This window comes from Thamnophis elegans, chromosome 5 (assembly GCF_009769535.1).
Source record: "Thamnophis elegans isolate rThaEle1 chromosome 5, rThaEle1.pri, whole genome shotgun sequence".
Lineage (NCBI taxonomy): Eukaryota > Metazoa > Chordata > Lepidosauria > Squamata > Colubridae > Thamnophis > Thamnophis elegans.
This window is the reverse complement of record NC_045545.1, coordinates 63,191,888-63,216,463: the sequence shown is the minus strand read 5'-3', so window position 1 is coordinate 63,216,463 and position 24,576 is coordinate 63,191,888. Positions and strand designations below refer to the sequence as shown.

The window sequence follows — 24,576 nt, the reverse complement described above, 5'->3', positions numbered from 1 at the left end:
TGACTCAGCTTGAGGCATTTCACATGCCATGAGTCGAAGGGGAGCAAGCCTACTTTTGTCAAAGGGGCTTTCACGGCCCCACACCCTGGCCCAACTTATTTACATTGGCTTGCTTGAAACCAACCAGCATTGCTGCTGAATCCTCTTAGGTCTGCTGGCTGGTAGCTTGGGGAGCCTAATTAAGATGCACTGAACACAAATCATAGATACTTCTTAACCTTTCAATCACCTTTTATATGCTTGCATTCCTATTCTTGAAAGATGTTTGGAAAAATGGGTTTCCCACCCCCCCCACCCCACTCAGTGCATGTTTATGGGTGGAATGCGTATTAATCTGTATCTTAAATAGTAATTAATTAAATGTAGCAATCTGTATTTGAAAGAATATAAATTCTCTTAAAACAGCTGTTGGCTTACTTAATGTTAGAAACATTCTGTCTGGAGTATGATATATGCGATTATATTTTAAAAAACAATCGAGGATACTGAGTGTCTTTGAAAAGTATTCAAAATGATTAGAGAGGAATTTCCTTGTTTTAATGAAGACTCTGGGTGGGCTTTCCTAACCTTTTCTCTATCTGTATTTTCCTCTTCAGTTAAGGAGTTCTTTCAACAAAGCTTTCAGCATCAAAAAGGGTCCAAAATCCGCCTCCTCCTATTCTGATATAGAGGAAATCGCCACCCCTGATTCTTCAGCACCATCATCACCAAAACTGCAGCACGGATCCATGGAAACAGCCTCTCCTTCCATCATATCTTCCAACTCCTCTTCTGTAGGCATGGATACCACTGAGTAAGTCCAGCCTCCAGCTGGAATGGAGGCAGAAGAGGAAGGCTTGTGTGGGGCAGTTTGGTATTTGGGAAGATTAGAATGGGCAGATTAGATTAAGTTTGACATAACATTAATTCTGTACATGGTACTTGTCTTTTATTCTCTGCTTTAATGGTTTTTCGTTCTCTACGCAAGACTTTTCCAGACCAATGAAGAAGAACCCGAGAAAAAGGAGGTTTCCGAATTACGCTCAGAACTATGGGAAAAAGAAATGAAACTGACTGACATTCGGTTGGAAGCCCTAAACTCTGCCCATCAGCTGGATCAGCTGCGTGAAACTATGCATAATATGCAGGTAGGACTGGTGCTCTGTGGAGTTGGCATTATGGCTCAGATTGCAGTTTGTACATTGCTATGGGGACCAATTTCTGAGTGCCTTAGGTGTGTTTTCATTAAACAATAAAACAATTGTATGCCCCACATTACACACAGCTGATACTGCTGATTTAATTTTTAGCAGGGGAAGTACACTTTTTGAACAGTTGTGCATGGGTTATGATCCTTAAATGTTTTGATTAATTTCCAAATACCTTTCCCTGATGTAAGGTTTTTTTTTTTAAAAAAAAAAAAAAGCCCAAGAGCCTCTTTAGTGCCAGTGGAGGCTCTTTTCTATTTTAAAACTCATCATGGTCACAGTGTGACTCACTGCCCCACATATTTCTTGAGATTAAAAAACTAAATAAGGTCAGGTACACACCTTAAGGCTAACAAAATGTGTCCTTTGATCCATTTCTTGTCCTGATAATATTCCAAACACATGCATGGTTTCAGAACAAGTAAAAATAAAAATAAATGTTGTTAGAGAAAGGCAGTGAGACAGAGAGAGAGTAGCACAAGCAAGAACTAATGTAGTTTTGGAGCTCAAAGCAATTTTTCTTTTGCTTAGGAGTCTGTAAAGCTCTACTGTCCTCTTTATTGCTTAACTTTCACTACTGCAGGTTTGACATCAATGTTAATGAACAAAATAAAGTGCTACCAAGCACCTGCTCTCTGGTGGAAAAGAAATACAAAAACTACATCTGGTTTTAAAGACCTCTTTTTCCAATGGTTCAAGCTTAGAACTTACTGCTGTGTCTTTAGTCTCTGGGATCCATTATGTTGGTTGCCAGCTGCAATTCAATGTGCATGATATAGGACCTGGATGTCTTCAGGACTACCTTCCCCAAATTGCTTTTGCTTATCTTATAAGATCCAACTTTAGTTTGGTTCAATTGCCATCTTCAGACGTTGGGTTTTGGAGTGGGCCCTTTCAAGTGTCCCTTTCTTCCAAACACTTATCCCCTGAGACAGTGGTGGAATTCAAATAATTTTAACAACTGGTTCTCTGCCCTGATAATTTCTTCCAACAACCAGTTTACCAAGCTGCTCAGAAAGTTAACAACTGGTTCTCCCAAAGTGGTGCGAACTGGCTGAATCCACCCCCTGAGATCAGGATTGTCCTTATCCTCCTGGAAAAGCTGCCAATGCTGTTTTTTTTCCAATAGGACTGTTACAAGCTGCTTCTTCCTGTAATTAAGATATGATCATAAGACTAATCAATCAATAAATTATTGCCATTACAGTTTCTTTAATCAAAGTGCAATGAATGTAGTTTTATTTATTATGGTGCTGGTTTTTGTTGTCTTGGTTTTAATGCTGTAATTTTTAACCACATTTACATAAATTAGATATGTAAACTGCTCAGATAAGTTTGGATGGGAGTGGCATATAAGCCCATTAAATAAATGAATGGTGTGAATGAGTGGTATTCTTATTAGGTATATTATCCCAGCTTTTACTCTTTCTTCATTTCCTTTAGCTGGAGGTAGATCTATTGAAAGCTGAAAATGACCGGCTAAAGGTAGCACCTGGGCCATCATCTATCCCCAGCCATCTTTTGAGCTCATCTGTTGCATCTTCCCCAAGGCGTTCCCTAGGATTACAGCTGAGTCACTCTTTCAGTCCCAATTTAACTGATACAGGTAAGCAAAGAAAAGCGGAAAATAGGATCAACAAGCTATAGATAGCAACTTACTTTTTGCCTCTCAATCATAATCTTCTCATGTTGTTTAATGATCTATGCTTAAAAGATGGAATCAAAATTGGTTCATAGGGGAAAGAGAGGGTAATGATATATGCTATGTGAAGTCCTGTTTATATCAGGGAGAATGTGACATGTAGTAATTAGGGGAGTGCACAAAATGGGACTTTTCTATTGAACCCATAACAGTTGGAAACCAGCTATTCTGTGTAAGGAATGGCTTGTGTAGAAATTGCTTGGTAATATACACAGACCGCTGATAATGCCACTTGTTTTATTAACAGAACTTTCTCTCAAATGGAGAATCTACAAGGGAAGGGGAAAGTAGAACCAGGGCAAAGAAAAAGAAATGCAATTAGATCTAAAATAAAGGGGATTCTGTGTTAGAATCCATGAATCTAAATTGTGGGGAGGGGAGAGAAGAGGCATAAGATTAGACCCAAAGACTAATTTTACAGTGTACACACTTACATGCATGTATCTGTCTAATCTAATCTAATCATCTCATACATAAAATTGAATCAGAGGTTCTGAAGGAAAATCTGATATTTCAGAAAACAACAACCCATAAACAAAGTTCTAAAAATAGTAATTAATTAATTAATTAATTAAAACAATTCCAAAACATACACCAGAGAAATAAAAATCACGTTAAATTGATAGTATTCATAGAATTATTAATCAGAAATTATTATCAGCATGATATAGCCAGTATTTTTGAAAGTTTCATCAGAAAATTACATGTTACATTTCTAGCTTTTGAATGGGTAGGGGGGTGCATACACGTGTGTACACACACACATACACACACACACACTATATATATATATATATATATATATATATATATATATATATATATATATATATATATATATATATATATATACATACATACATACATACATACATACATACATACATACATACATATATATATATATATATATATGTGTGTGTTTTTTTATTTGTGCTGATAAATAAATAAAGGGAGACTAGTATAGATCTATTTCAAGCTATTTAGCTCTCATCAGCTAGCCATACCCTTACTGGGATTTGAACCTGGGCTATATTGCATACTAGGCATACTAGGCAAATCCCAGTAAGGGTATGGCTAGCTGATGAGAGCTAAATAGCTTGAAATAGATCTATACTAGTCTCCCTTTATTTATTTATCAGCACAAATAAAAAAACACAAATATAACAAAGGCAACAGTAAAAATATTGGGTTTCTGTCGTGATGGACTCTTGTGACGAGCCGAATGACAGATGATGGAAGCAGTTAGCTTCCTCCCATAATTGGGGCTTACCAAGGGTTGTAAAAATCTTATATATATATATATATATATATATATATATATATATATATATATATATATATATATATATATATATATATATATATATATATATATAGTATATATATATATAGTTAGTTATAGTTATAGTTATAGTTATAGTTATAGTTATAGTTATAGTTATAGTTATAGTTATAGTTACATATATAGTTTTATATATATATATATGTGTGTGTGTGTGTGTATAGTGTGTGTGTGTAGTGTGTGTGTGTGTGTGTGTACACGTGTACGCACCCCCCTACTCATTCAAAAGCTAGAAATGTTCAAGCTATTTAGCTCTCATCAGCTAGCCACGGATGGGAGCTAATTAACTTGAAATAGATCTATACTAGTCTCCCTTTATTTATTTAGCACAAATGTAACACATACATACATACATACATACATACATACATACATACATACATACATACAATTTGAAGTAGAGTGAAAAAGGAACTATTGTCAATGGAACTGCAAAATTTATCTTTTCCCCTCAAATCATAAGGGCTTTCTCTGAGAGTTACTAAATTCAAATAAAGCAAAGCAGAGTGTCCCATCAGGTTTTGGAAATAATTTTAAAAATTAATTTTAAAAATAATTTTAAAGGGGAATTTTTTTTTTTTACTTTCTGGACTTGATGGAGGGGGAATAATGGATAGAATTTTTTAGTTGGCAAATACGGTGCAACTAACTCAATTTCAATAGGCAGGATTCTCAGTGATGAAAATGAGGGTGACAAATACAACATTCTTGAATTTTGCTTTTCTAGAACTGTCACCAATGGATGGCATCAGTGCTGGTACCCAGAAGGATGAAATGGTACTGCGAATAGTAGTGCGCATGCCACCTCAGCACATCATCAAAGGAGTAAGTACCATCACAAGGAGGGAGAGGTCACTGTTTGGGACAGTATGTCTCATATGCAACATATTTGGGGGAGGGGATATAACTTTAATGAGATGATCCAGTTGCCATTGTAAACATCCCCACCCATATTGTACCTCTGGTTTGGCTTCCAGGACTTGAAGCAGCAGGAGTTTTATTTGGGCAGTAGTAAAGTGAATGGGAAATTGGACTGGAAAATGCTGGATGAAGCTGTCTGTCAGGTTTTCAAGGTAAGCTGCTAATTAACGACAACTTTTTTTGGTACACTTTCATCTTCAAAAACTTTATTTCGGATATCTAGAGGTCTAAATTTTGGATTCAAAATTTGGATTCATTCATAGTTCAGACTTATATTATTTGCTCCTCCTGGGCTTTAAGGACAGAACTTTAAATGCTACCTTTCCTGCTAGCCATATTTCATACTAAGTTAAAAAGAATCTCAGAATAGCAGAGGAATGAGGCAGAGAGAAATGGCAGAGAGAAAAAGATAAAATGGACCCAATAAAGATAAGCAATATACCCTCAAACCTCCCCCCTCTCTCTCTAAACACACACACACACACACACACACACACACACTTGACCATTATATGGCCAGACTTGCATAAGAAAGTTAATTAACGTTTGATATTTCCATATATAATATGAATAATACAGTGTATACATGCAAATAGTGGAGGGGTTTTTTTTAGCTATGCACCTTTAATCACATCAGTCTAAGGATGGAAGTTCACCTCTGTTATTAATCTTTACCATTGCAATTGAAGTTATTGCACATACTGTATTCATGGAATATTTATCCATATGACAAATTTAGATAAATACTTAAATTTAATGTGGATTTAAAAAGTCAACTACAAAAGGAAGATATCAGTTATAGAAAATGCAAAAACAAAAGAAATGAAAGGAGGAGAGAAGAGAAGAACAGCAACATGTATTCTTAAAATAACCCAGTATAAGCTGAGCATGCTCAGTGGCCACAGAATGTTGAGTGTCTGACAGGGAGAACTGAAAAACCAAGGAGAGGGTACAGTGGATCAACAAATAAGTGTAGCATTAAATTTGAGAGCCTCACTAATTGGAAAACTTTCTATCCTTCATTTAGGATTATGTCACCAAGATGGATCCTGCTCTGACTCTGGGACTCAGCATTGAGTCTGTCTATGGCTACAGCATCAACCATGTTAAAAGAATCTTGGATATGGAACCACCAGAACTACCTCCTTCCCGCCGGGGTGTGACCAGCATTGCTGTGACTTTGAAAGGTCCTGCTTTTTTCCCATTGGTTCTTAACTGTTTATTTACAAATGACTGGTAGAAAGGAAAAAAGCTCTGGAAAGCACCTCTAAGTCCAGAATTAGGTGATGAGGATGACTGTAACACTGTAGCACCATGCTGTACTAATTATATGCAAAGAATTGTACTTGTTTATGTATAGCATTAGTTAGTATAGCATTCTTGTTGCTATTAGATGAAAATAAATCTTGGCTTCAAGATCCCTTCAGATTATTATTTAATCTGACATTTCTCAAATTGGGGGAGTCTGAATAATTAATACTAGGTTATCTTGAATGCCTTTCTCATAAGTCCTTTTCAGACAGACTTGTCAATTTGATGCAAAAATGTGTTTATTAAGTGCCTTTTAAAGTAGGAGTAATGATATCTGATAAGCATGAGGCTTTTACAATATGCATATTTCTGACTAACTGCGAAGAAATTAGGAAGAAATTCTAAACAATTGAGACTTGCTACAAAAAAGAAGGAAACCGATCTGGCACATGAAAAACCATTGTAATGCAAAACTGAGGCTACTGTGTGATGTTATGAAGGTTTCTTGTAATATTCTTGGGCGTAGGTTTGAAAGAAAAATGTGTGGACAGCCTGGTTTTTGAGACTCTTATCCCCAAACCAATGATGCAGCACTACATAAGCCTTCTACTCAAGCACCGGCGCCTTATTCTCTCTGGACCAAGTGGAACTGGCAAGACCTATCTGACCAATCGCCTGGCTGAATACCTGGTGGAACGTTCTGGCCGCGAGGTTACTGAAGGCATCGTTAATACTTTCAACATGCACCAGCAATCATGCAAGGCAGGAAACTTTTTAATTGTTTCATTTCTGAATAGTCACAAGGACAGTATCTCTGGATCTTAACTCAAATCTTTACATGATCTTAGTCATAGGCTCTTCTGTTAGTTTAGTTGGGACAATTTATCCCTTATGAAATCATTCATTTTTCACTGTAATTCTAAATTTAATTTCAATGAAACTTTGTAGGTAGATATAATATTGAAGTCCTAATTTTCATGACTCTATTCTTCCAGCCCTCTGTCAGTGTTCTATTAACATAATTAGAATCATTATGCATAATTATGTTAAGTTCTAACTGGTGCCATGATGGTGAACCTCTCTGTGGGCATGCTCATTGTTGCCAGCTGCTCTTCTGGTTTCGCACCGGCTAGCTGGTGCCAGAGTGCTGGAAACCCAAAGGCAAGCTAGCCAGCATGCACATGCGCACCAACCATCTGGTCATGGTTTCCGGTGCTCTGACAGACTGTCATATGCACATTCCGGTGTGGGCACTCGTTGCCGAAAAAGTTTGCCATCACTGAACTAGTGGTTCTCAGCCATAAGCCCACTAGCCAATGAATTTTCCTGATATCCCTGTGTTTCTGTCTTGTGATGTTTCTGAATATTCTCTCTCTATTGATACAATAACACCTTACTTTCATTGTTTGCACCAGGACTTACAACTTTACCTCTCCAATCTAGCCAATCAGATTGATCGGGAAACAGGGATTGATGTTCCATTGGTTATTCTCTTAGATGATCTCAGTGAGCCTGGCTCCATCAGTGAGCTTGTCAATGGAGCACTTACCTGCAAATATCACAAATGGTGAGAAACCAAGATATGTATTGATATTGGAACGAGCTCCCCGTAGAGATTCGTACCCTCTCCACCGTCCAGGCCTTCCGCACAGCCTTGAAGAACTGGCTCGCCCGTCAGGCCTGGGGATAAGGACCATTACCCCGCCCGAATGTTGTATGCATGTTGTGTATCATTTTTATTATGTGTTGTTGTCTTAGTACTGTATTGTATTGTATTCCCCTCTCCCTGGTTTCTGTGAGCCGCCCTGAGTCCCCTCAGGGAAAAGGGCGGCCTACAAATAAAATCAATTCAATTCAATTCAATTCAATTATTGACCTTACAAATACCAGAATAAAGATCCTGCCCTGTAAACTACATATATCACAAGAACTTACAGATTATGCTAAATTGTTTTTTTTTCCTGCCTATCCTGTGCCTAATAATGATAGCGTTTTGTGAAAGACATGGTTGCATCATTATTTCAGTCATAACACATGAATGGCATTAAACAAGAGAACTTTCTTATCCTTAGTTTGAATGACCAACCTGGCATAGGCAGGAAGGGTTATAACTTCCCTCTTCAGGATCATAGAGCAAGTTGTGGTTTGACTGATAGATCATCTAATGTCTCAAACACCTAATACTGTAATCAAAATAACTGTGAGTGTGTTTTATTGTGCCCCAAAGCAGTGCAATAAAATACCATAGTGTGCAACTATCAGAAAAAGGTGGCCACACTATTTTATCTTCAGCATTTCAGTCTCCAGGAGTCCAAATTGACTGGAAGGCACAAAAATAAAAGCAAACAAACAAACAAAAAACCTCCCCTCCCTTCCACAATTCTATTGAAAGTGGTGGAAGGTCAGAACAAAGAAGCTCTGATCATGTTATGAGTCACTTAGAGTCATTATGTCAGATAGGCAGCCATACAAGTCCTGTAAATAAGCAAAATATTTTCCCCATCCAGAATCCAAATACACTATGTGCAATTTTCTTTCTCTTCCCCATCAGCCCTTACATAATTGGAACAACTAACCAGCATGTTAAAATGACTCCAAACCATGGCCTCCATCTCAGTTTCAGGTAATTACTACTGCAATGTCTACCTAGAATGTCTCTTATATATGGTCAAGTTCAAAGATTTATATTTGGGGAGTTTGCACTTTATGCAGATTTTTTTTCTGGGATAAGGAAGATGTAAAGTTCTTTCTTTTAGTCAATGTTTTAGTCTAGAAAAGACAATGGAAGAGGATAATTTGCTTGGGTTGAGTACTTTCATGTTTTTGTCATGACCAACATATCATATTATTATTCTGTAGGATGCTGACTTTCTCCAATAACGTGGAGCCAGCTAATGGCTTCCTGGTGCGCTATTTACGTCGGAAGCTGCTTGAGTCTGACAGTGATGTCAATGCCAACCGGGATGAACTGCTACGTGTGTTGGACTGGGTGCCAAAGCTCTGGTATCACCTCCATACCTTCTTAGAGAAGCATAGCACTTCTGACTTTCTCATTGGTAAGCCTAAACTTATCATCCAGGAAGCTGAAATGAATCTCACCTTCACATTGCATCTTATTTCAGACTAATAAAAGAAAGGTTAAGACACCTCATGGAAGCTTCGGCCTCTCATTGAGTCCCCTGCAGTTAATTCATCGTGAGGGAAAAGCAAAATGCATATGCTTAGAATCACTCTAGTTGTCTAATCTAGTTTTCTAGGTTATTCTGCTTTATTTATTAGAATATTATTTTACATAATCTTTATTTTTCTTAATTAGTCTATTTTTGACAGACACATTCATTATTTTTATTGTCTGTATTATTGTTGAAGATATCTTTGTGGGGTTGGAATTTATCAAGTTTTAGGGAGTAAGCTTGTCCATTTAACTATAGGCTTCTCTGAGATATTCAAGGAGCCCAAATGTCTGTAATTACATCCTAGAACTTAATAGCAAATCCTATAAACCAAATAGCTTCTCACTGTGGATCATAGGAACTCGAAATTAATGTCTGTTTAAAGGAGTAAATATATTCCATATTGATTCCTTTTAGCCATAGCAACTATCATAATGGAATAAGTCTCTTAAGACCAAATGTTAAATAGGGCTGATATTCCCCCATTGGCTATCAGTTTACCTTCTTCCCTTTACTGTTTTCCAGGTCCTTGTTTCTTCCTGTCATGCCCAATTGGTATTGAAGATTTCCGTACCTGGTTCATTGATCTCTGGAACAATTCAATTATTCCCTATCTCCAGGAAGGAGCAAAGGATGGGATCAAGGTAATTTTCCATGAGTCCTCATTTCTTCTAGAAGAACTAGTGATGTGGCTAAAGCCTGCATATAAATATTCACATATGTTCCTCAACTACAGGTTGCTATTTCCTTTTACTCTGAATTATTCATAAAACCCTGCAGAAAAGCTGTTCCTTCCAATCCTGTCCTCTATTTCCTTGAACATGTTCTAAGCTCTACTCTGTTCCCCAGTGAAGGAACTGGAAGACTAAGTGTGTCTGTGTGTATGTCACTTGCCCCTAGCAAGTGTCAGTATTCTTTCTCTCCATTTTGTATTGCAGGTGCATGGGCAGAAAGCTGCTTGGGAGGACCCTGTGGAGTGGGTGAGAGATACGTTGCCTTGGCCATCAGCCCAGCAAGACCAATCAAAATTATACCATCTTCCCCCACCCAGTGTGGGGCCCCATAGCATAGTGTCTCCTCCAGAGGAACGGAGTGGCAAGGATTCTACACCCAATTCTCTGGAGTCAGATCCCTTGGTATGTTTTCAGCTTGCAAATGAGAATAGTTGCTACTGAGAATTAAATTGAAGAGCTCAGAGTCATCCAACCTGGGTCGGTCACCGCAACCAGAAAGAGAAAGAGAGGTTCCATGAAGATGGGCTCCAGCATAAGACCAAAAGCTCAGAAGACAAAACCTCTGATCCCAGTGACCGACCCAGATGGGATAACTGTAACACTATCCTGAAACATGTATATTCCCCTTCATTCACTCAGAATTATGTTCCTGAATGAGTATCCCAGTTCTTGTCACTAATGGAAAGATTTATTATTTTTTTTCAAAAACCATAGCTTATAGGAATAGAAAAAATAATTTCTCCTCATCAATTTTCATTTTGTCAAAAATTGACAGCCCTTGTTAATTTGTTAGCTTAATTGCTCTATGACTGGAGGCAATTGTAATGTTGTCAGAGTGGCTGTTTCTCCATTATGTCTCTCTCTTTTAGAATCCCAGTTTCTCCCTCCCCTCGTGTCTTATATCTGACATTGCAGTAGGGCAAAGGACTGAATGCACAAACTAACATGGAGAAGACAAATCTCTCTTCTCCTCTGCCATGTAATAAAGACTGCATTGTTGACCTCTTCAGAAAGCATAATGACCTTCACAAGAAAGAAAGTCTAACTGATTCTGCTGTGGCATTATCATGATACGGCCACAAGGTGGCAAAGATGTATTAGTCAAAGAAAGAGCACTACATACCAACTGAGGAAACTACATGAACTAGTTATGTACAGTTATGTATAATCATTGATGGGTTATGGGTGATATAGGACAGAAGCACACACTATCACATATATTCCTCTGTTGAGACAAGCAGAAATTGATGCTGGCAAGTGATTGTGGGACAGTGGTCCTGGAAGTAATGGCTCCTGTAAAGAAGAATATAAAATGTAATATCATGATGGAGTAGTACTTGTACAAAAATTATGATGGATGAGTGATACTAGAGGGAGCCTCAAATTAGATTTAGTTTAGTTTATTTGTATGCCGCCCTTCTCTGGGAGGGACTCAGGGCGGCGAACAACTCAAAGGGGGAAAAAGGGAATGTAAAACACAATACACGTGATTAAAATAAACAAGAATCATACAACCATACAAGTCGAGAGGGGAGGGGAACTCATCAACCCCAGGCCTGCCGGCACAGCCAGGTTTTGACGGCTTTCCGGAAGGCCTGGAGAGAGGTGAGGGTCCGAATCTCCGCAAATTCGGGAACTTGGAACAGACAATCTGTTTCTTCTGTTTTAGTTAGCCTGTCTTCACTAACCACATTTGCTCTTATCTTAATCCCATAAAAATATTAATGGAGTTGCAAAGCTGAGTTATCCCCTTCCCACATCCCTTTCAGATTCAGTCTCATAATATGTATTCTTATCTGAATAAAAATAAGATACATAGTATAATTGTAAATAAGGCTGGCAGATCATGAAAGGTAAACTTTCATTATGCAAATACCTGTGTGTAAATTGCCCTTGACTTTCTCTTTGTAGAACTGTACATATTTTCTATTCTCTTAGCTCCCCTCTTATCTAAAGCACAAATGATTTGAAATAATCAGTTATTCCTTAATCTCTCTGTGAGACTCTCTGTACCCTATAGACTCGTTGCAGTAAATAGTTTTCAATATGAAGTACATCTAGTGAGTTATATCTGCACCAACCTGCCTTACTTCTGCTGCTTTCCAGGTGCATTGTAACACTGCCTCCCATAATTCTCAGCCACTGTGGAAAAGAAGGGGAGCCTCAATACATGGGAAGGCATCAAGCTGAGAAAAATTGGTGTATTTAATCATTACTTGTCTCTCATCCTACCTATACAGATGGCAATGTTGCTGAAACTTCAGGAAGCAGCCAACTACATTGAGTCTCCTGACCGAGAAACCTTGGACCCCAATGTGCAGTCTGCACTCTAAAAATAACTGGATTGCGATAGAATGGAGACGAATGAGCCAATCTTGGTTGTCTTCGCTCCTAGGTCTTCTTTCTTTTTTCTCGGGAACCTGCAGTCTGGAATGAACACCACAGAGTGGCAGGCAGGTGCCCATCACTTCCTTTGGGATCTGTGCAGGTGAACAGTGAAACAGGAGACAGTTGGGCCTCCTTTGCAAGACACTGCTCTCCCTCCACCTCCAATAACTCTGGTGGTAAGAGAATGGTGGGTTTTATTCTTGGGCTTTCTGCCTCTGTCATAAACTCCTGGTTTTACAGTATGATTGGGGAGCATCAAGAAATCCCTCACATCCAGTGTTCCCAACAAAAATGTTCTTGTATAAGGCAAGAAACTGGAGATAGCCACACAGAGCTGGCTGCTGTATTTCTGCAGGGCAGTGCTAACAGGCAGGGCAATAGCCAAGTTTGTGGAACCCTAAAATGCGGATCTTTTTATAAAATAATAAAGAAAAGAAAACCCCAGAAAGCATGAGAGTTGGAAGCGTCATTGCTGCTCTTGGAGCCGATTCCTGCAGTTGCTGCCCTTCGACTTTCCTGCCACAACCAACATAGGCAAAGACCTAGTAAGACTGTTAACTCTCGTCTTTGTACCCTCCTTATTTAATCTGCATGAAGGTCTTTTTTTACTTTCAAACTCCCAATAAACACTTTTTTCTCCTCCACTTTATTTTATTTGGTTAATCTGGGCCATTCCATTTGCTCTTTGGTTCTAGGAGTTACGTTCTGTTTAGTCATCTGCCTTTGGTTCCACAGGAAGGAGCCTCCTTAGTTCATAAGGGTTTTTTTCCAGTTTCAGTTTACCTTTTTCTTGTTTTACTTTTCTGTGAATTTCATTCCCACAGTCCCTCCAACTGAAATTGGTGCTGACTGGATGACTTCCAGTAACTTAAATCCACTTCCTGGATCCTTGCAGCTTGCATCAGATGCACAGAGAATTGAATCAGCAGCACAACCTATGCACAATTTGCATGTGGGCTCCCCTTCTTGTGCCATTCCATATCATTTCTTTCTGAAAAGCACAAGAGGTCAGAAAACTGTGATCAAAGGGAGAATGGATCGTTGTAGTGCATCATTTAATGGACAGCAACATCGTCATTTCCCCCCAGTTTTGTACTGCTTATCAACGTGCTTGCAAATCTCTTTTCTTCCATTCATTTTCTCTCACTTTATTTTGGGGACACAGGGTAATAGATCCTTTTTGTAGGAGCTTTCTTGAGTCTGTTGCCATTCAGATGTGCTGGAACTCAACTCCACTAATCTCCAGCAGCACAGTCCTGCTGGCTGAGGATTACAAAACTTGGGGGGAAAATACATCTGGAAAGTTAACAGTTTAACCAAGGCTGAATATAAACATTTAAGCATTTAGCCTTGGATGTCATTTATATGATTTGCCAAACAAATAGCCATCAATACACAAGTATTCCCCTAACTAGATGACTTTGATTGAAATTCCAATCAATCTGGACCATTGATCTCTATCAAGCATTAGGTTTGGGGCAACTGAAGAGCACTCCCATATGAAGTGACCCCCCCCAACCAGGATTATAATATACTTAAAGAGCTATTTAGACTAGCTAAATAAATCATCTGATTACAGAATTTGTCTCAATAAAATGTCAGTATAGTTTCTATTGATATGTGTTTTACATTCAAAATTGAAATTATAGATGTCGGACCAGCCCTCGGCTTCTAATGTTCTGTAAATGTCCTACTGATGTTTTTTGAGGCACGCTTGCCAACTTCTAGTAAAAAAAAATTAGATTATAGGAGGAGTCAGTGCACAGCCATAAGTTTTTGTAACGTTTAGCTTTGATGAAATAAAAGATACAAGTCTGAATTTTAGCTTCTGTGGTAGGATGACATAATGATTAGGTTCTCCATAATGCACATCTCTGCTTTTTTCAGTAGTGCCATGCAGACATATGAAGAGATACCTTACTGAAAGCTTGAGTAAAGCATCCTTCCAATGCAAAACCACAGAATAACACAAATCCCCATCTCTGAACAGCATTATGGCTGTTTTACTGTACTGGGTAGATCTTCTCTGCATGCCAAACTCTTTGACATCAGAGCAAGATGATTTCCTGAGGCAATTCAGCCTCACTTTGATCTTATGGCAGAGTGCCTCATTGATGACATGGATCCCAAACAATCCACAGCAGACTGTTTCTTTTAAAAAGTCTAAGCACTACATCTGTTCAGTTCTTATTCCAGCAGAGCCTGTGAGAGGAGACAACTAAAAAGTGTCACATTTCTTAAAATGTAACCCCAGTTTTTACACATTTTTCCTTCTTCCATGGGCTAATATTTTAATAATAGAACATACTAACCCAGAGGCATCTGCAGCAGTGTTTCTGTCAAAGTGACTAAATGGGCATTGTGTCATTGTGATTGTATCTCTTTTGTTCGTGCATGAGGCCTTGAAACATATTTACAAAACAGACACGATGGTGTGATGCTTGTTTAGTCATCTCCTCCCCCTCCCCACTGCCGACGCCCCTGGGTTTATCGTTCATCCTCTCATGGCTCCTATCGCTGATTCTTTGTTTCCCTTGTGGTGGAACCTATTGGGTTTATATTGGCAAATCATTCACAAGGCCTGTAGATAGATACATTGTGCCAAATACCTTTGGTCTTACATAGTTCTGGGCATTCAGGTAATATTGCCCAGATTTTCAGTATTTTCTCTTTTTAAAAATGTGATTTTAGGAAGTGAGTAAAAATATTTTCCAGCTTCATATGCTACATTTTGCACTTACCTAGTCCCTATATAGAATGTATATAGTGTCTTTTTTGTCCATGACTTTGCCATAAAGGAACCTTGTGAAATGAGTGCTGGCTTATTTTCCTCTTTTGTAAGTGTAATATAACAATTCAGGTTACACTTAAAAGTTGCAGTGGAGAGTTCATTTTTATTTATTGAACCAAATAGCCATCCAAACCATTTTATAGATAGATAATTCATTCTTCACCTTATCCCATTCTTCTGTGGCCATTGAGATGCCTTGTTTTCACTGGGTTACTTTAGAACATGGGTTGTTCCTCTAGTTCCCTCCCCCACATTTCATTTTGAACAATTTGTCCCTTTTTGGGCATGGTTAGGGGCCCAATTTGGAGGGAAAAAAATACTTTATAGGATGTAAGTACAGGTAGTGATCGTTGTGCAGGTTGGTCACATGCCAATAAGAAGGAAGAAGACGACAACCTGCCTATGTATGCATAGCCCACCTCCATTTCTGAAACTGCTTTAACTTTTCCTTAACTTGGCAAACATGTAAGATAGAAAGATTTGCATTTTTGAACTAATGAATGCTTGCCAAGAATACTGACCATCTGGGTAAAATTAGTATCATAATTTTGATAATGCAAGGATAGAATTTTGCACTGCTTTCCCTGAGCCAAGGGTATGAAATGAAATGATCGATATAATGTGTAAGAAGTACAAAATTAATATTTTATTGGCTTCCTGTGCTTTTGTAGAGCCTTTTCATTCACAATTTCTCTATTTTATTATCAATGAAATCTTTTTTTTTTTAACCCTCCATCTATTGAACCAAGGTTTTACCTGTAAACAACATCGGATACAAAGCAATCTTGATCAACAAAGTTAGATAATAGTGCAGACTTTCCACCCTTGTCTCCAAGATTCTTTACAAATTGCCTGACTCGAAAGTTATAATTCATCACATCTGCATGGCACTAGTGGAAGAAGGCTGTAATAAGAAGTTACAATGATTTTCAGGAGACAATAGTTATTCCTCCCACAAATATGACATTGTCTCAGGGTTTTTTTAAGGTCTCCATGCCTCCTATTTCCTTCAAGCAGAATGTATTTTGTAAGATGAAACTGCCTAGAACTATCAACCTTTATGGCAGCAGTGACAGATGAATCCCTCTTTGTGACAGTCTGTTCGCAGTATGAATCTATCACTCTCTTTACCTGAATAAAGTGGGATGGAATAGGTTAGAAACCAAGGAAGTTATCAATTATGAACCAGAACCTATCCCTATGCAGAAAGAGAGTAAAGGGGACTGCTTAGCCACTAGGGAGTGGTATACTATAATGTCAGAAGGGCTGATAGTTCAGATTAATCAGTCTTCTTTATGTGGAAAAGCTCTTGTGCTTTCATATGAAGTTGTGCTGCTTTGAAATTGTGATTATCTGAGCAAAAATGCAACTTCACTGGGCTGTGAAGTTGCTCATGTCCCTGAAACTCTGCCTTAATATTACCATTTCAAGGGAGGAGAATCTAGCCATGGATTAACAGATTTTACTCTTTTCTGACTATTAAAAGAAGGCTGGGGTAATCTTTTAAACACAGGCTAGACCAAATAGTGGAATAGTTTATAGATCAGCACAAAGAGCCCAAGAAGGAAGGAAGGGTAACATCCAATGCCTATTGATTATGTTCCTTGGAACTGCTTAGATGATTGACTGACTAATTAATCTAGCAGCTGCCTTTCCTTCTGAAACACCAAACCTAATGACCCAAATCACACCCCTATCCCTGCATGCTTACTCAACTACCTTATATTGGATAATATAAGTCCTAGCCAAGAACTAGTTCTTCTTCTCAAAGCAAAGCTTTCTGTTAATAAATGGAATTCCTCTGTTGCTTACTCACTCCTTTTGCTGGAATAAGCAATGCCACCCAAAGGAATTTTACTTCATCCCACTGAATTTACTTGTCTGCCAAGAGCAATGTTTACGAACTGAACAGCCTTACCTAACTTCGTGTCCTTGAGATATTTGGACCATAACTTTGGGACATCATATGTCAATGATTTGCCAATGAAAGTTGTGTTCTAGCATATGTAAAGTATATCTGACTGGGGAAAGAAGGCAATAAAGAAATGCAAGCAAATTAAATGTTGACACTTTTGAAGCTAAAGTAAAGAGTATTACTTTAGACCTTTAAGACAAGACAGTAAAAGATAAACATCTTATTCAACTCAGAGCTGGCCCAAAATAGCATAACTAAAAGGTTTGACCTTGCTTTCAAAGGATTAGGAGACATTTGCCTGGGTGGTTTTTCAACAGAGCTGGCCCTCTAAATAGTAACCAAAAAGAAAAAGGAGAAAGGAAACTAAAGTTCTAGATTAAGGACTCAGATCCAGCAGGTTCTCTCCATTGTCTTGGCTGTCCATCCAGATGATCAGCCTGAGATGAATTTGGTGGCTAAGAGCAATTTATAGGAAATGTTTTCAAACATGAATGGAAAACAGTCCCTCTCCCCATGTCATTTCCATTTTGGATGGTAGATACATCTCTTCATTAATATTTTATAATATAAATATTATACAATTCATATAATATTTATATATTTTTTCTGTATTTCCAACATTTCCTTCAGATTCCAGTTTTGCTGAATACAATTAAATACCCGCATGCCAGTACTGCAAGTCTTTAAATGAATTTAAAGATATGAGGCACATGACAAATAAGAAAAAAAAACATTTGTACATGTGGATCTTCATTTAATTAATTGGTAAAATGCAAATCAAGATACAGTGATACTGATTCAAAATAATTGCTGATTCAAATATTCAATTTAATTTTTTTAAACAAACAAGGCTCTCTAACCAATTACAGTTCCAAGCTAGCTATCCTATTGTGAAAATGCTAGTGCTTCCTAACTGACTGATTGCAGATGAAACTACAGAATTTCTCACCACCCAACTATCAGTAACGACAGTAAACTATTTCCTGAAGTAGAACTTTAGGTGATGGTAATTGCCAGTCATGTCAGCTAAATAATTCATAATAATGCTATCTAAAAACTGTATTAAGGAATCCGAAAAATCAAAGAGGCCATTTGGTTGTTAGAAAAGTGTGGTGTAATGTATTTCCCCTAATTTCCATTGGTAGCCAACTGCATAGCAACTCTATTATTCAAATACTTCTGTAATCATTGTTTTTAATGGGTGGGTCACCTAACGTCATAGTTGGAGTTTATGACTGATTATTTCATGCAAATCCAAGGTGCTCATTTATCTTTGTATAACTATACATATGTACATATTTTGTTTTATGTAACAGATGCTTTGGAGATATTAATTTGCTTTGGAACCCAATGGATGACATAGTAGATTTAGGCTATGACAAAAGGTGCACCCAGACTGGTTTAAAGAAAACTGTTGCATAGAAAATGAAAATCTAACTAGACTGAATCTTTAATGTCCTGATTTAATCTTCTACAACAGCATAGGTGCTATATATGTAACATTTTTTGCCAATGATTTTAAACTGCACTGTCCTTCTGTGCAGCTAATGTGAATGTGAGTATTCTATCTCAGAGAAGCCTCCTCACTCAAAATCCATATAACTTGCTGGTGACAGGGTCAAGATATTATGTGTTTGCACATTTTGTCTTCCTTCATTTTCCTTTCCAGCCAAATTTATGCAAATGTTGATTTGTTGATTCTTATGTATGTTGTTGATTTTTATTGGGAAAGACGTAATTACAACTTTCCAAAACCTCCAAACTTGGACACCTTTTTCATGAGAGTGCCTGTAAAATGTAAGACCTGAGGCCCTCCACTCCACTAGGGGGATAATATTTTTATTCCTCTTAAGGACTGTCCAGTGTTTAATTGGCTTTAGGAGCTGAAAATAAAAAACAAGCCTCCAAGAATTCTTAGCTAATGTACAAGAGAAGCAAAACATCTTACACTGTCATCAGTTCAGTCATTTAATAGGCAATGCAAGTTTTTCTAGTGCTTCTGTATTAGTGTAGCATTCTCCAGAACCTCCAAATTCCTACAAAGGCTATGCAGTTTTTCTCCAATCTGATTAGTTGGAAATGGAAGTGTTAGGCAGGTGGATCTTTCTAGACCTCATATTTGTTCAAGTTTCTATTTCAGACCTCTTTCTTCTTTAGCACTTGGGTGATGTCAGTAGTAGCAGAGAATCTCAGCAGTCCCACTAGTAGGGTCATTTAGAATCCTAGTGGTGGTTCTTGTCAGTTATATTTAGAGCTACTTTAAAGCTTGAAGTCCTATTTAATCCCTTTCCCCAAAAAGCAATAACTTAAAAGAATGTCACTGACTTTTTTTTAAAAAAAGGACAACTACCCATGATGCAAATGCTGACTTGTATCACTAGAATTATAATAGGAACTGCCTCTTTCAATTTGTGAGTTCTCTTTTACTAAATCCACTTTTAACTGAAGCAGTACTGCAAAATAAATGTACAGTCACTGTCTTAAAAGTAAAGATGTAGGGGACTAAACCCAAATTCATAAATCACTAATACAAAAATACTTCTAACAATCTGCTTCTCCAGGTAACCACTTGGAGGCTCTTCCTTGCATCCTGATCTTATGCTTACTCAGATGCAAGTTAAACAAGACTTACATTTTCAAGTAAATATGCTTAAGATGCTTTAAGTGATCGACGTAAAATGTATTACCGTAAAACAGCCAGATGGACATATTTTCTAGTCTTCTGTCCTCTTTCCCTTTAGGATATGTTCTGTTTCACATTTGGTGCTTTCTCCTTCTCCCAATTTGTGCCCATGTTCCTTTTTCTCTTCTGTTTGAAAGCGTACTTGCTGAGCACCATTTACCAATCTCAAGCATCTGTTGCATTGGGGCTATTTTGCACAGTGATTTACAAAATATCAAACCTTGTGCTTGGTTTGACATAAAGGTTCCTCATTTGCCTTTTCCCCCCTCTTGTTTCATTTTTGTAGAATAAAAATCTGTTGTAAATAACCTGTAATTGAATGGCCTGAATGAGTCTGAGGAACCAGTCTTGGGAGCTGAGTCTTGTATCTGTGATACACCATACTGAGTTTTTTATTTGTTTGGCTTTTTAAAAAATAATAATATGTGAGTAACTGTGATTCGCTGACTCATTTCTGATTGTACAATATACACCTCCCAGGAACTGCTGTGGTCAGCGGAAGAAATTTGTGGAGCAAAATTTTAAAATGCCTTCTTCCACAGGAACCTGGCCTTTCATATTTCTTGTGCTGCTTTCTCTGCATTAGCTCACTCTTTTCATTAAGTTGGCAGAATCTCCTGGAATAAAGTTAATGAAAACTAGATGAAAAAACTTATCAGTTTCTTCCCAGCTAATCTCTCTGGTCTAGTGCTAATGGGATCCCATGTTAAAGAATAACTTGATTGAGTCCCAGATTAAATGGGATGAAGTGGAAAACTTGATCTTTGCATCAGAACTGATGCATTACCTTGATTCAGGTAAGAGATTCCAGTCTTCTGGGAGAGCACAGAGGAAGACTGGAATCTCTTACTGAATCAGAATAATTCACAATCAAATAAAGATGCCCGTAGTCTTATTAGTCAAGAATTTTCAATTTCCCTATATTCTGTTTCATATGTTTGATGAATTATTCAGTGGAATACTTTGCAGCAGTGCCATTCTGTTTATAAGAATAGTGTGTTATAGTATGCTATTCAGGTAACAACAAGAGAATTAATGCCTCTCTTAGAGAGTTATTGATTTGTATGTTGGACTTATATAAATAGTTGAAACAGCTTATTCACTAGTGTTGAGTTTCATCTTCCCTTTAATAAAGAAAAATAAATCACAGGGCAGTTCAGGCCAGAGTCTGTTCCTTCCAAGTATTTACACCCTTCAGTTCTGCTAATGAACGTGATGCTTATGGACTACTGACAAGGGGTCCACTGAGACCCTTTTCTATGTACTTATGCTTTTTAAGTTATGGCTAAGGATGTGACTCTGAGGATAATTTAATTTACATAGCTGTTTAATAGTATTGATAGTATCATAGTGCAGATCATATCAAGTAATAGTGGACAATACTAGTACATTGAGTACATGTACTGATACATTCAGAAGAGAGAAACCTCAAAGGGAAGTAAAGAGAATATAGGCAGCTATTACGTTTTCTTCTGTGAGTTTTTCCATTGATAAGTGACCTGGCCAACATGCATTAAAAATTTCTGATTATAGTCCCCAAATGCTATTTTTCCCCCAAAAGTAAAAGTAAGCAAGAATAATCTATACTTATTAGAAATTGTAATTTAAATCAGGATAGTAATCACAGTTGATTCAAGTTAAATTCACTGAAAAGACGAACCATTATATGGATCCTTAGATTATCTATTCTAACATTTTTTATGGCAGCAACCTGTCTCCTGGGATATAATAGGAAGATTCTTCCTAGTTGTGTGTTCCTGAGATCCTTTTCAAGCTTTTAATGACTGTGTGAGGATTGGAACTGACATCTTATTCAAACGAAGTAAATGATCTAACTAAGCTACTGAATAGCACTTGTGTAGAGCAGTACAGCAAGGTATCTGTGTTTAGCAATACAGCAAAAATGTGCTTAATTTCTTCTCTGCAGTTTGGTTTTAGCTTATTTAGCCTGAGCAGAAGAGACCCAGCACCAGCCCAGAGAGATCACTGGTTGACAAACATTGGGATCTACACCCAGGACAAAGAGTGGAGCTACATGTCTGTATACTAATTCAAATGCAGTGTTAAAGGAAGGAAAGAGAGGCCAGACTGAATGCTATCCTAACTTCATTTCCATTTATTGCAAATAAATTTAAACAAGGGGATCTGGGAATTTCATCCATTTGATCATGAAACTTCAAAGGGCAAAGCTGGATGGTTCCTAGTGGCTCCTACTTAGGAGCATTGGTGCTAAATAGTTGGGGGCTCAGTCCCAGAGAAAGCTAGGTGGAAGCTGTTGGAATAATGATAATTGCACTAATTCATCACTCCATCAGAAAACGTAGCACCTTTCCCTGCCAAAGACATGTCACTCTTCTGCTCTAGCCAAATCCATGAAGCTCTTGGCTTGAGGTGAAGCTGGGATAGCACCAAAGCTTAGGGTCTCCTTGGCTTACTAGCTACTGTTGACTGGAGGCTCAACTCTTAACAATTTTAGCTTTTTTTTCTAATTAAAATGCATTTTTTTAAAAATTAAAAAAGTGAAAAAAATCCTGTTTAGGAGAGGTGTGTATTGGCAGAGTTAGTGTTTCTTAACTGCATGGTATTCCTTCTAGGGGGTTTTATACCACTTTTTAAATTTCTCAGAAGATTTATGGTCCCAGTTTCTATGCTATCTTATCTCTTGCTTCTTTCTCTTTCTTGCTTTTTGTTTATTATTTGATATGTTCTCTTTCTTTTCTGAAAACTGTTCTTTGTAAACATGCAATTTCTTTTATAACTGATGTAAACAAAATGAAATAAAAAAATTCCAGATGTTGTACATAACTGCAGAAACAATCACAAGGAAACTACTGCCATCTGGACTGTTTCCAACACAGACTGTTTATACTAGCGGTAAAAGAAAGGGGGTAAAAGTCCCCAAAAGAGAAGCTTTTAAAGCAAAATAAAAATAAAATGTCCAAGCAAAGTATGGTACGTTTTACCAAGTCTCTGCTGAGCTGCTGTGCTGAGTTGTGCAGCCCGTTTTTTTCTGGGAATACTGGTCTGTCTTAACACCTTTTGACGTTTAAATAAAGTGAACTCCTGTGTTGCCTGCATGTTGATCCTCTCTGTTCAAAGAAATGTTACAACAATCAGTGTGTAGACCCTGTGATCACCAATACCTCCCATTCTACTCTATGGTTGTATTTATGTAACATATGGAATGTAGTTACTTTTTCTTTAGCCTCAAAATCCAACCTTTCTGATTTTGGCATTATGATTCATTGGCCTATGTCGACCAAGAAATAGGTTAGCTCAGTAATCAAGTTAAACACATTCCTGAATGTAGCCAATTACATTAGTTCTCCATTGTATTGCAATAGTGCCAGATGTGTTTTCTATCGCTATATCAATTAAGAAGATGTGTCTCTCACTTGGAATTCTTTAATGTCTTCCACATATTCAACTTAAGTCAGGCTCGTGATGCAACTGAATTCAGAATACCTTTGTTAATATTACCCTCCCCCAATTGATAGCATGGATTAGAGATCCTCACCTCTGCAGATACCGATATTAGACTGATTCCCCATATTGTCCTCTGATATGTGACCATTTAGTGCCATTTGAGGCACAACTTTCTGAGTAATCAGAGCTACATTTTACATTTTGCAAACGTTGAGAAACGCTGATTGTGCTTCATACCTTCTCAATTCCTTAGCTTAGTTGAATCCAAAATCAAGAGCCAATCTATAAGTCATAGTAGTACAGTTTTTATACTGAACAAGGCATAGCAAGCTCATTTAGACAAGCTAACACTAAATCTTGTGCTGTGGCTGGATTCACATGTCATGGTAATCAAATCTAAACAAATATTACATATTCCAATGCATGAATCCAGCTATAAACCTAGACTAAATTTGTACCCTCATAATGATACAAAATGTGGTTTGCTTAATTTGAACTGCAACTACGACATTTCAGTAATACTTTCTGTGTAGGTCCATTTTGGCCTCACTGAGACTTGCTGGAAATATTACTGAAACTCTGAGTCAGTGTAATTTGTAGAGCCAGGCTCTTTGAGATGGGCATATTGCATTGGCCACCCACAAATTGGAATCTCTTCAATTAGGGACCAAAATGGCATCATTCTGTCCATTAGAGCTCTTCGGGGTGCATAACTACAGTACACCTTTGCAGTTCAGCTATAATGAACAAGCTATAAAATGTGCATTATCATCCATATATTAGAACATATATTATTAAAGCAAGACTGAACAAGACCATCATAGCTGGGTTGCAAAAAATCTGGAAGAAACAGAATACTATTACTCTTGACTGCCCCCTAAGGATATTTCAGCAGCCTGGTTCTGGTGACAACTGAAGGGCTTGGGCCACACATGTCTGACTTAAAAAGCCAATCAATTGCAGTCCAATTTCTGCCACTTCGTGTTCCTAAGGCTGGGCCAATTAGCAAACACCCCACTGCTAGGAGACCCACAAGCATATTTTTGTTTCTGTGCATGTA

The 24,576-nt window shown here is 37.7% G+C and overlaps 1 protein-coding gene across 1 annotated transcript in view; it reads left to right on the top strand.

Moving 5' to 3' along the window:
• The window catches only part of NAV1 (neuron navigator 1), a 216,730-nt gene extending 193,867 nt beyond the window's left edge, over positions 1-22,863 (top strand). The window contains 13 exon segments of the mRNA XM_032218374.1: positions 597-793; positions 968-1,127; positions 2,631-2,793; positions 4,962-5,059; positions 5,212-5,307; positions 6,183-6,342; positions 6,933-7,168; positions 7,822-7,973; positions 8,958-9,029; positions 9,266-9,462; positions 10,105-10,223; positions 10,518-10,715; positions 12,554-22,863. Of these exon segments, the coding sequence (XP_032074265.1) occupies positions 597-793; positions 968-1,127; positions 2,631-2,793; positions 4,962-5,059; positions 5,212-5,307; positions 6,183-6,342; positions 6,933-7,168; positions 7,822-7,973; positions 8,958-9,029; positions 9,266-9,462; positions 10,105-10,223; positions 10,518-10,715; positions 12,554-12,646 (1,941 nt within the window). The 3' untranslated portion in view covers positions 12,647-22,863.
• Positions 22,864-24,576: the final 1,713 nt, after the last annotated feature.